At 43.2% G+C, this 13,419-nt stretch overlaps 1 protein-coding gene and 1 long non-coding RNA gene across 3 annotated transcripts in view; one reads left to right on the forward strand and one right to left on the reverse strand.

Annotated features, from left to right (window-relative positions):
- UBQLN1 (ubiquilin 1) overlaps window positions 1–2,238 on the reverse strand; it is a 47,873-nt gene extending 45,635 nt beyond the window's left edge. For both annotated transcript variants that reach the window (XM_005582026.5, XM_005582025.5), the window contains exon 1: window positions 1,761–2,238. In XM_005582026.5, the coding sequence (XP_005582083.1) occupies window positions 1,761–1,940 (180 nt within the window). In that variant the 5' untranslated portion in view covers window positions 1,941–2,238. The remainder of the gene's footprint in view (window positions 1–1,760) is intronic.
- A 303-nt stretch (window positions 2,239–2,541) lies between these two features.
- Window positions 2,542–7,771, forward strand: LOC123569093 (uncharacterized). Its single transcript, XR_006692619.3, has 2 exons — window positions 2,542–2,711; window positions 6,772–7,771. It is a non-coding gene; the product is annotated as an uncharacterized lncRNA (long non-coding RNA).
- The last annotated feature ends 5,648 nt before the right edge of the window (window positions 7,772–13,419 follow it).

Here is a 13,419-nt window from a genome sequence, read left to right on the forward strand (position 1 = left end):
AAAGAAAGGAACTACTAATACATGCAACAAAGACGAAACTCAAAAACATTATGCTGAGTGGGAAAAAAAAGGCTTACCCAGAAAAATACAAACAGTACTATAGACTATATGGGATCCCACTTAATGTTAAATTCTAAAACAGGCAACTCTGTAACTTATGGCATTTAAAAAAAAAAAAAAAAAGGTGGGTAGTTGATGGAAAGGCCGAGTGACTGAAATGACTTGGGAAAAGGTAAGAAAGAACTCTCTAGTCAATTACAATGTTCTATATCTTGATAAGAGCTTGGGCTACACAGGTGTAAGCATTTGTGAAAACTCATGGAATGGCATGCATTTCACAGCATGTCAAAATTACGTCAAAAAACGTAAAAAACGAGGCTGAACTTAGGCAAATATCAGTTCACAATGCTGAAGTGACATGTACTGGTGTCATCTACTGACACGTGCAATTTACTCTGAATTGCTCCCCAAAAATAAAATGGACTTGATAATCGATTATAATACTGTAAAATGCTAATTGTAGATGATGGACATATGTGTGTCCACTGCCCAGTTCTTTCAACTTTCTGTATGCTTGAAAATACAAAAACGGTAAGGAACATTTTTACAGGCACTAGGAGACCAAAAAAAAAAAAAAGAGTGATAAATTCCGTTGATGGTAAAAGTTTCTCTCATTCGATGTTACACACCTCACTGCCTCACAAAACACACTACCTTTGGAACTCGCTAAACCAATATCCCAATCCCCTACAGTCCCTGGGGACTCTGATAGGTACATTTCAGGAATTGTTGATTGTTTCCTGTCACAAACTGTTCACGTTGTGTGCGATCTTCAGAGATTAAGTCAATAATCATGGAAAATACGACGTATTCAACAATACACTAAAATTATTTGTTAAATTCCACCAAGGATCTTAATTAACTGCAAGATTTGTATTCCTGAACGAAGTTTAAGTAATATTCTCCATTAACTCCAATTTTCTTTTATTTGGCTGCAACAGCTAATATCAACATCGCTATCGCCTCTCTAAAATCAAACAAAAACCTACCCAATGACTGGCATCTAAGAGATGATAAACATACTAAAAGGGAAAGAGCAAGTCATCAATGAAAGAAAGTCATTCACTTTTCTCCTTAAACCTAGTACTATTACTATTACTTAAGATGGAGCTAAAATCGGTTTCTACGTCATAATTTTTTTAAAAAGGTTGCAAGGTGGGAAAGATTTCAGGAGTTAAAATGCAGAACTAAATATACACGTGCACCTCACTCCAAAACCTATCTTAACAAGCAGGCACGTAAAACAACGAGGATCCCACCCAACCCCTTTTTTAATTCATAAAGCAAAACCGCAGCCTGAGCTAAAGCGAACCCTCGCCCCCGCCCAGCCTCTACCCCGCCCGGAGCCTAGCGGTGGGTCCCTTTCCTTTGTGAGGAATTGGAGGGGAGGCGACGGAGGGCGGGGAACTGGGGGAGGAGGCTGAGGGTCGGCGGATGCCAGGCAAAGAAGGCTCCGAGAAAAGCGGCATCGGCCCGTCCCACAAACAGGCCGCGCCGCCACGCCACAAACCACTGCGGTGTCCCAAAGCGCAAACCCACTAACTTGGGTGTGATCTAATTTGGGACGACGCCCGGGAGAATGGCCGAGGGCACCTGGGAGGATGACCCCTCTCCCAGGTCCTTCCCAAAAGGTCTCTTGGGGCGGCGGGCGGAGGTCCTGCCGCCACCCCCATCCCGGCCCGAGCACCAGGCGACCTCACCTGCTGGACGGAGCTATTCTCGGGCACGGCGAATTCCTCCTTTTCCTTCGGTGTCTTCACGGTGACTTTCATGATTTTGGGCTCCGCGGAGGCAGCGGCCGCGGGGACGCCAGCACCTTCGGCTCCGGCAGCGCTATCCTGGGAGCCCGGAGGACCGCCGCTTTCACCACTCTCGGCCATGGCTGCAGCGGCGGCGGCGGTGACTCAGGCAAGCAGGAGTGAGCAGGCGAGCAAGGAGGAGCCAGCAGACACCAAAGCCGACAGGCCTGGACAGCGAAGAATGCAGAGCACGCCGCCTCACTAGCAACGGGCGCAGGGCCACCCTAGCGGGTGTGGGGCCTCGGAGCTCGGTGCAGGCTCTGGCGCAGGCCCGGGTCAGGCGCTCGGCAGTCGCCGTGTGTTCAGGCGCCGCTCGCTCACATCGACATCCGCAGCAGCCACCGCTTCCTCCTCCCTGCCCCTTCCCCCACGTCCCTTCGCCGGCGCCGCGCGGAGCACGCCGGGTAACGCGCCTGGCGGCGTCGCCGAGTCATCCCTGGCTGGCGCCGCTTTGAGCTCAGCCTACGTGCCTTTTCCTTTCCCGCTCCATTGCCCAAAGTGTAGGCGAAGCCAGTGTGAAGGACTAAAAGCAAAATGGGGCGGGGCAGCTCAGTTCATGGTTTTTTTCCGTTCCCTTCACCAAAAACTAAATTGCAGTTTCCAGTTAAGCGCTGTAACGGCGCACCGAGATGACGTCAAGGTTAGCGAAATTACTAGAAAGGGACCAGTGGGCCCTGCGACCGCGGATGCGCCTGCGCGCTCGCGGTCCAGGTAATCTCCCCACCTTACTTCATTCCCGGCTGGGCAATGCTCAGCCCTCCGCGCTGTCACAGTCGCCTTGCCCTGCCTCGCCTCTCTGCCTACTCTGCGTTCCCCGCTGGGAGGAGGGTCTGGTGATAAAATAGCGGCGAGGTATTTTGTTGTTATTTTAATATGCTTAGCGTTTCATATTTGGAGGGCTGGTATTGCCCTATGCGGGGGAGTTGGGATAAGTTAATGGCGGAAAGGTCCACAGCACAACAAACAGAAAATGGAGTAAACGCCTGTGACTGCCCTGCGCAATCCCGCGGAGTCATTGCTTCGTGGCCAGAACTTATTTACCGCCCTCGGGTTAGCCCTGTTTGGTCAGACGATCAATCAGGCGACCTGTATTGACAGTGGCCTCTGCTGCTGCGATGACAGCTGTGCGCGAGCGCCCCCCGATTCTCTGTGAACTCGATTTCCTACAGTGTGTAGGGCGGAACAGGGTGCCCGAGGAGTGTCCACCCAACTGGGACAATGTAATATAGCTGAGGTGTTCACTTTCTATTCTATCAAGTTACTGCTCAATGTCAGGCTTTAAGTGGCATTAAGGATAGTTCCAAAATTATTTTCAGTGTAATACAGATAGAAATAAATTATCTCTGAGAATCCGAATTTGAAATTACATCATTTGGTTTTAAAGATGACTTGCAAGGAATGTACAAACCAGCACATTAACTATATTAATCAGTGTTGCACAATTTAAATCCTGACAGCCCATGGTGACCCAAATCCGCAAAGATACATTTTGCATTTCTGCTCCTAAGCCGTCCAACCCTGTTCTCAGAATAAATACTGTTACATAAACACGACTTTTTAGCAGAGCTATATGGAATCTGGGTCTAAGAGAATTCTGAGGGTATCGATTTCAGGATAGACATCATTTGATATCACCTAAATTTCTGGCAGCGTGGCTCAAATAACAAGGCCTTCTGCTTAATGAAGGATGACTACTTGGTTATGTCTAGGTGTGAGGTAATCACTGCTTCTCAAGATAGAAAGTGCCACAACTGGACAATCAATCATTTGGAATTTCTTCCATATGTCTAAATAAAATTTCTCCTCAACTTCATTAGCTCCTCATTACCTGTTTTTCCCTGTCATGCTGTGTCTTACCTGCACGCTTTGCCTAAGCTGCCTTCCTCTACCTAGAATGACTTTCTCCTTGCCTTCACCTGTCTAACTTCTATGCATCCTATATCACATGCTCCAGGAAGACTTGACGGTTTTTCTCTTGATTCTCCAGCAAATACCGTGTGTGTGTGTGTGTGTGTGTGTGTGTCTCCATGCATTTATGGACTTTGCAATTATCTGTGTCTACATTGTCTAAAAATGTTTGATGTGTGTGACATTATAAGGTAATAAGATTTACCTGTAAGAAGATACTGTATAGTTATCCATTGTTAGGGCACTTTTTTGATATAATCCTGACCTGTAAGAGACATTGGAGGTGGTGAGGACCATGGTGTAAATCAGACATTAGTCAACTTTCTGGGAGGGCTGGATAGTAAATATTAGGCTGGTGCCAAAAAAAAAAAAAGCAAAAACCGCAATTATTTATGCACCAACCTAATATTTTAGGCTTTGTGGGCCACAGGATCTCAGTCTAAAACACTAAGCTATGTCCTTGTATCACAGAGTAACCGTTGACAATACATACATGAATAATCACAGCGTGTTTACTAAAAACTCTACTTGCAAGATAAAAACAGACATAAGATCTGATTTGGCCCACAGAAGATAGTTTGCCAACCCCAGGTCTAGATGTTTATTTGTGGCATTTTCTTCTGAATGGTTTTTGTTTGTTAAATGGTCTGGATAAAATTTTAAGAGTATATTTTATCACAATTAATGCCCTAATACTGTATAATACTGTACTGAGCATACAAGAATAATAAGACTCAGTTTCTGCTGTCAAAAAACTTGAAGTGATAGTTGGATGGTGGGGGTAAGGGATGGGAGGGAAATTGGCAGTGATGTGCTGGTAAATGACTAATAACCAGTCCTCCTGAAAATAAACTTTGATTTATTACATTTGCCAATTTCCTTGATGTAAATCTTGCAAATGGTTACCAACTTGAGATCACCTTCCTCACAAAACATGTGAAATTTTACCAGTAAGCCCTCATAAGCCAGTATGAGCCAGCTGCAACTGAAGAAGTCCCATTTTGAGAAAATCCATTATTCAGAGTTCAAGTATATTGATAGAAGGTTATTATTCACATGATGGAATAATTCTTTTTTGACAAAATTATTCAGTCAATCAATAAGAATTCACTGAGTATCCTCTAACAAACGTTAATCCTCTAATCTTGTGTCCAGGAACATACCTTTAATACGAGGTACTACATATGTCACATAAGTGCTAGAAATAACATGCCTTCATCATGTTACTACCCTACTCAAAAATCTATCATAAGTTTCCCACTGCCTAGAATATAAAACCAAAGCTTTTTCTTTTTCTTTTTTTTTTTTTTTTGAGACAGTTTCGCTCTGTCGCCCAGGCTGGATTGCAATGGCATGATCTTGGCTCACTGCAACCTCCACCTCCTGGGTTCAAGTGATTCTCCTGCCTCAGTCTCCTGAGTAGCTGGGATTACAGGCGTGCGTTACCAAGCCCAGCTAATTTTTGTATTTTTAGCAGAAACAGAATTTGACCATGTTGGCCAGGCTGCTCTCAAACTCCTGACCTCAGATGATCCACCCACCTCAGCCTCCCAAAGTGCTGGGATTACAGGTGTGAGCCACTGCGCCCAGCCCAAAGCTTCTTAACTAGACCTTCCACAGCTAACTCCTAGTGTTGACTCCTGTTGCTCTCAATGTATACACTCCATTCCAGTCAAATACCTTTATTACCATCTCTAGAAACACTTGTACGTTATACTTTTCTTTCTTATCATTCCTTCAAGTCATTACATCCACCTCCTTGTACCCATTATTGCTACCTGCTTTCTGAAACTCCTTGAATACCCAAGCCTACAGAATCAGACCTTCCGTCATAATTACCTGCACATTTCACTTGACCATTCATCATTTGTAGCACAGCTTCTATCATCTAAAACTTTCTCCCGCTACCAGTCTAATTTACATCCTCATTAGCTCTGGCCTAGATTACAGCAGTAACCTCCTACAGATTCCTCTGCCTCAATCTAAAGTCTCCATCCTCAACTCTTATTTTCCAGTGATGCCATATGTTATCCTAGAACGAAGCTTTGATTATGACACCTGCTTGAAAACTTCCAGTCACTGTCACCAAAGTGTTAAGAGTACTGTCTAAATTTTGTGGCATGGTGTCCATGGTCTACTGTAACCCAAAGACCTTGCTCTTCACTTATATCATATCCTCAACCAAAGTGGTCAGCTAAGCTCTCCAAGCATGTCTTGTACTTTCCAGCTTCAACTGCAAGTAGAAATTCTTCCCCCATACTTTGACCCCATCATTTTACCCATCCTGCAAGACTCAAATGTGACATTCCCTAATAACCCTTTTTTGATCCAAAATAGTCTTTAAATCCTCTATACTCCCATATAGCTTTATTACCTTCTTGATGTCACTTACCAAATTCTGTCTTGTATCACATGTCTGTGTATATCTCCTTTATTAGATAAAGGCCTTGAAAACAGGGATCAAGTTTTAATCATTATTTATACCAGAGGTCCCCAACCCCTGGGCCATGGACCAGTACCAGTCTGTGGCCTGTTACGAACTGGGCTACACAGCAGGAGGTGGTGAGTGACAGGCAAACAAGCATTACCGCCTGAGCTCCACCTCCTGTCAGATCAGCAGCAGCAGCGGCATTAGATTCTCATAGGAGCGTGATCCCTATTGTGAACTGGGCATGTGAGGGATCTAGGTTGTGTGCTCCTTAAGAGAATCTAATGCCTGATGATATGAGATGGAAGAGTTTCATTCCAAGCCATCTGCCCCTGACCCCCAGTCCATGGAAAAATTGTCTTCCACAAAACTGGTCCCTGGTGCTAAAAAGGTTGGGGGACTGCTGGTCAGTACAAAAGTAATTGTGGTTTTTGCATTGCTGGAATTTGTTGTTTGACATTGAAATACATTCTTAAATAAATGTGGTTATGTTATACATCATTTTAATGTGCATTTCTTTTTTTTTTTTTTTTTTTTTGCTAATGACATTGCTGTTTGTTTTATATTTATTTTAAGACTGTGGAAATGATGTTAGACAAAAAGCAAATTCGAGCAATTTTCTTATTCAAGTTCAAAATGGGTTGTAAAGCCGCGGAGACATCTCACAGCATCAACAACGCATCTGGCCCAGGAACTGCTAACGAACACACAGTAGTGCAGTGGTGGTTCAAGAAGTTTCGCAAAGGAGAGGAGAGCCTTGAACATAAGTAGCATAGTGGCTGGCCATCAAAAGTTGACAATGACCAATTGAGAGCAATCATTGAAGCTGATCCTCTTATAACTACACAAGAAGTTGCCAAAGAACTCAGCATTGACCATTCTACAGTCGTTCGGCATATGAAGCAAATTGGAAAGGTGAAAAAGCTTGGTAAGTGAGTGCCTCGTGAACTAAGCAAAAATCAAAAAAATCATGGTTGTGAAGAGTCATCTTCTCTTATTCTACATAACAACAATGAACCATTTCTCAATTGGATTGTGATGTGCCACTACAAGTGGATTTTATACGACAGCCAGTGACAGCCAGCTCAGTGGTTGGACCAGGAAGCTCCAAAGCATTTCCCAAAGCCAGACTTGCACCAGAAAAAGGTCATGGGCACTGTTTGGTGGTCTGCTGCTGTTCTGATCCACTACAGCTTTCTGAATCCTGGTGAAACCCTTACATCTGAGAAGTATGCTCAGCAAATCAATGAGATGCACCAAAGACTGCAATGCCTGCAGCTGGCATTGGTCAACAGAAAGAGCCCAATTCTCCACGACAGTGCCCGACCACACACTGCACAACCAGCACTTGGGAAGTTGAATGAATTGGGCTACAAAATTTTGCCTCATCCTCCATATTCACCTCACCTCTCTCCGAACGACTACCACCTTCTTCAAGCATCTTGACAACTTTTTGCAGGAAAAACGCTTCCACAGTCAGCAGGATGCAGAACATGCTTTCCAAGAGTTGGTTGAATCCCGAAGCATGGATTTTTATGCTACAGGAATAAACAAACTTATTTCTCATTGGCAAAAATGTATTGATTGTAATGGTTCCTATTTTGATTAGTAAGATGCGTTTGAGCCTAGTTACAATGATTTAAAATTCACAGTCCAAAACCACAATTACTCTTGCACCAAGCTAATACCACACAGTGCCCAGTGTAATTTCTTGGCATGAGAGCATTTATCGTTGAACTGAATTGTTGAACCATCATGTTTCCCACCAGAGAGGAAACTCCTTTAGAGCAGTAGATCATATGTTATACTCCTTTGTCTCTCCCGAAGTTTATAGTGTAGTGACATAGATGATTAATTCAAAGGAAGATAGATGTACAGATACATGCCTTAGAACTTACTTGCTTTACAATAGAAGTTCAGAGAAAGGAAACATTGGGGCAGGGGAATGTGGACAAATCAGAGGCTTTTGAAGGAAATGATTTTGAGCCAGCCCTTAAGGAATGGATATGATTTTAAGCATGTTGAGAGGGACAATGTCTTGAGAAAGAGTTCATAATGGGAAATAGAACCTCTCCTAGAACACCAGTCCCAAAGTGGGTCCATAGCCTAGGAACAATTGGAATATTTCATGAATATCTCTAGGGCTACTTCGAAATCAAAGGAAATAAAGTGTTCCAGTTGTTTCTGAGTCTTCGGGCTGGAGAAGAGGTGGTGGTAAAGATGGGTGTTTACTAATTTGCCAACTAAAACTTTAGACACTGGGTAGAAGGTGCAAATATTAGGTTGGTGCAGAAGTAACTGCAGTTTTTGCCATATTTTAATGACAAAACTGCAGTTACTTTTGCACCAACCTAATACATGTACAGCCACTACAAACTTTGGATAAAAGGTGCTAAGTAGGATCCCACAGTTTTCTTGGTGCTGTACCAAGCACTGCATAACACACAGAAGCAAAGGGGGCACTGGCAGCGGCAAAAGGTAAAGAGAGCCTCTTTGAAGAACACAGCTGGGGCTCTATTCATTTTTTCGCTTTTTATTTTGAAGTAATTATAGGAAGTTGCAAAAATAGAACAGAGTTCTGTGTACCCTTGCTTCCCCCAGTGGTAGCATTTGATATTGTTGCATAATATCAAAATTAGGAAATTGACATGTTGACTACAGACCTTACTGGTTTTTATCATTTTTTTACCTGCATTTATTTGCACACGTGTGTGTATGCATGTAGCTCTATGCAAAATTCCATACATAAATTTGTGTTACCATCACTGCAGTCAAGATAGAGAATTATTCTATCACCAGTCTCACTATTTTTAATCTTTCCTGTATTACAGGGTTTTTCAACCTTGATACTATTGACATTTGGGGTCAGATAATTTTATGTTGTGGGGGGCTTTTCCGTGCATTGTAGGATGTTTAGCAGAATCCCTACTCACTAGATGTCAGTAGCAGTCCCACCCTACCCCCGTCATGACAATAGAAAATGTCTCTAGATTGTGCCAGATGTCACATGGGAGGCAAAATTGCCCCTGGTTGAGAACCAATGCTGTACAGAGAGCTGGTGAAATCATCCTTACCATCTGCATCTTTCCTCTTATTTCCCCTTACAAAGTGGAGTAGCAAATGTTACCAAGTATCAAAAGAATGATATTTCACTACGAAGTCTTTTTAATTCTGAGTCTATTAGAATACCCAAGACAAACTTCATGGCGAATTTTTCCCAGTAGATGGTAAGTATTGCCAGGATTCCATTATAAACTTAATCTCAGTTACTGCATCTCACCTACTCACCCCTTATCAAGAGTCTGGAATTTACTCAGGTATTATGAAAATGCCTGAAAATATTTGAAGACTATTCTCCTTTGACCTCTCTTACAAACAGGTTACTGCTGATAACCTAAGACACAGTCCCTAAGGCAAGCATTGAATATTTTGCAGAAGTGTTAAGACTGGTTCTCCTGGAAACATATGAATAGAAGGATATATATTTTGGTAAGTAGACTCAGGCTTGGTCTTATTTTGTGTAAAACTCTAAGCCTGGTGATTTCAGTGGACAAATGTATTCAAAACAAACATATTTGGAATGTGTTTCTTGACCTTAGGAGGTTACCTTATGTGGACAGACTGCCATCATGTATAAACTAAGCAAATGAGCCATGGGGAAATTTTAGGTGATTACTGAGGACAGGAAAAAGTGGTTCGAAATTTTCAAAATCTGCAGTAAGAAGTATGATGCCAATCATCCAAGAATTCCAGAGGATACTAATGCTTCTGGGGGACAAAATATAATGCTTCTGGAAGCTGAGAGGTGTTTAAAAAAGAAAGTATTGTCTTCCCATCATTCATTGCACTTGAATAATTCTTACAGCCTTTTTCCCATTTGAGAATGGTCAATGAGTTGAAAGGTCAAGGCAGAACCTGTGGCTTATCCAAGTTGTTCTATAATCTGTCAAATAACTGTGAAGGATCTGAGTCCCTACTTACAAGCTATCAGTTTCATGATACTAGCAGAAAACACAAGACTCCTACATGAGAAACAAAAGTCTTTGTTACTCACAGCCATTATCATGGCCACTGTGTTAGCATTTTCTTGCATCAGTTACCCAAGCCCTAATTTCCACAGGGTGATACAAAGAGAGCTAGGTGACACCTGTACACACAATGGTTTGCATTATAGGAGAGGAAATCCAAACATGGGAACCCAAATCTTTTATAATGGGCAGTAAGCATGACTTCCGTTTGCTCTGTAGGAAGATACTTTATCTTCTAAGACTGTTCACTATAGAAATACCCTTGAAAAAATAGTCCAGGCCAGGTTTGGTGGCTCATGCCTATAATCCCAGCACTTTGGGAGGCTGAAGCGGGCAGATTGTTTGAGCTCAGGAGACCAAGACCAGCCTGGGCAATGTGGCAAAACCCCATCTCTATATAAAATGCAAAAGTTAGCCGGGTGTGGTGGCACACACCTGTTGTCCCAGCTACTCAGGAGGCTGAGATGGGAGGATTGTTTGCACCCAGAGGTTGAGGCTGCAGTGAGCTGAGATTGTGCCACTGCACTCCAGCCTGGGCCATAGAGCAAGACCCTATCTCAAAAAAAAAAAAAAGAAAAGAAAAGACAATTGTCCAGAAGAAAGACAATGTATTAGTTTGCTATTGCTGTTGTAACAAATTACCATGTACTTAGTGGCTTAAAACAACAGAGATTTATTAACTTACAGTTCTGGAGATCACAAGTCCAAAATTGATCTGAAAAGGCTAAAATCAAAGTCTGTGTTTCTTCTAGAAGCTGTAAGGGAGACTACATTGCCTTTTCCAGTTTCTAGAAGATGCCCACATTCCTTGACTTGTGGCCACATCACTCCAACCTCTACTTTCATTGTCACATCTCCTCTGACTCTCTGCCTCCCTCTTTCCTTCATAAGGATCTTTGTGATGATGTTGGCCCACTCAGATAATCCAAGATTCTCTTCCCATCTTAGTATTCTTAATTACACCATGCAGAGTCACTTTTGCATGTAAGGTAACATATTTTCAAAGGTTACTTTTTTCTTTTTTCTTTTGGTTTTTTTTTTTGAGGGGGAGTCTCACTCTGTCACCCAGGCTGGAGTGCAGTGGTGTGATCTCGGCTCACTGCAAGCTCTGCCTCCTGGGTTCACGCCATTCTCCTGCCTCAGCCTCCCAAGTAGTTGGGACTACAGGTGCCCGCCACCACGCCCAGTTAATTTTTTGTCTTTTTAGTATAGACGGAGTTTCACCGTGTTAGCCAGGATGGTCTCGATCTCCTGAACTCGTGATCTGCCTGCCTCAGCCTCCCAAAGTGCTGGGATTACAGGCGTGAGCCACCGTGTCCAGCCAGGTTTTTCTTTTTCTTTTTCTTTTTTTTTTTAAGAGATAGAATCTCACTCAGTCACCCAGGCTGGAATGCAATGGCATGATCACAGCTCACTGCAGCCAAAACCTCCTAGGCTCAAGCAGTCCTCCCATCTCAGCCTCCCCAGTGGCTGGGATTACAGGTACACACCACCATGCCTAGCTAATCTTTTTATATATATATAGAGAGAGAGATGCATTCTCTCTCTGTTTCACAAGATGGTCCCAAAATCCTGGGCTCAAGTGATCCTCCCACCTAACTCTCCTAAATTGCTAAGATAATAGGCCTTTGCCACTGTGCCCAGTCTCAAAGGTTCTGCAGATTAAAATGTGGACATCTTTGGGCAGCCATTGTTCTATCCACTATAGCCAGGCAGTGCCTCTATTCATCAGATGTGCAGAATCATGAAAGACCTATAAAGAATTGTCTTTCGACATCCACCCCTTGTTTCTGTACTTTCTTGACTTCTGGCAAACTTTCCCATGAGTATGCCACACTGATAGTCACTCTGATGAATCTTCACCAGAGGCTGGGACCAAATCTATTCAATTTGTTTCATACAGCATTAATAAGACTTGTCAACAAGACTACTGGTAGCAAGATAAGGCCAACCTGCAATATTAATAACCATGTTTTCCAGCGTTCCAGGCCCAATCAGCTGAACAAATCTCATAAAGCTTTAGGGTCTACTTTGGCTGCCTCCTTGGCATTATGTATTGATTTTTTCCACTTGGCCCAAGGAATATATCCAAGTACAGCAAGATGTATTAGCATTTGCACATATTTCATCATGGCCTGTAAGGAGGAAATCTAGGACAATTACATCAATCAACAACCCTAAGCAGTGAAGTGAGGCGGATTTGAATCCCTTCCAGAGCCAATATGATATCACTGATCATTTCAGCTGAAGTTAGGAAAAATTTTGTTTCATTCTTTTAATTGGCTGGCTCACATTGTAAGAGTAACTGGCACAGGTGCATATATACATAGCAAGTCAGTTATCCCTCTGAGAAAAATCTTCTAAGTAATCTAGAATAGCCTCATTTGCACAGTTCTCCCAGTTATCTACTGATGGTGTTTCCTGAAACACTGGAAGCTTTCTTATGACCACCTCTACAGTGTAAGTCACTGTAAGGTGTTTTGGGGTTTTGTTTTGAGATGGAGTCTTAATGTGTCACCCAGGTTGGAGTGTGGCGGTGCAATCTCGGCTCACTGCAACCTCCACCTCTTAGGTTCAAGCAATTTTCCTGCCTCAGCCTCCTGAGTAGCTGGTACTAGAGGCCCATGCCATCACGCCCTGCGAATTTTTGTATTTTTAGTAGAGATGGGGTTTCACCATGTTAGCCAGGCTGGTCTCAAACTCCCGACCTTGAGTGATCTGTCTGCCTCAGCCTCCCGAAGTGCTGGGATTACAGGCGCGAGCCACTGCACCCAGTCTGTAAGGTGTTTTTATGATAAGGCAAGTTACTGGCTGACTTCTACATAAGAAATTCATGAGGCAGGCGGATCACTTGAGGTCGGGAGTTCAAGAGCAGCCTGCAACATGATGAAACCTTGTCTCTACTAAAAACACAAAAATTAGCTGGGTGTGGTGGTGTGCGCCTATAGTCCCAGCTACTCTGGAGGCTGAGGCAGGAGAGTCACTTGAACCCAGGAGGCAAAGGTTGCAGTGAGCCAAGATCGCACCACTGCACTCCAGCCTGGGCGACAGAGTGAAACTGTCTAAAAAATAATAATAATAATAATCAATCCTGGGAGTATACATTGTGCACCTGGAAAGAAAACATTGTTTATAATTATCAGAGCCCCCAACATGTGATTCGCATTAGGGCCTCCCAGATGGTTGGTGGGCCTTA

Source organism: Macaca fascicularis, chromosome 15, assembly GCF_037993035.2.
Source record: "Macaca fascicularis isolate 582-1 chromosome 15, T2T-MFA8v1.1".
In the NCBI taxonomy this organism is placed as follows: domain Eukaryota; kingdom Metazoa; phylum Chordata; class Mammalia; order Primates; family Cercopithecidae; genus Macaca; species Macaca fascicularis.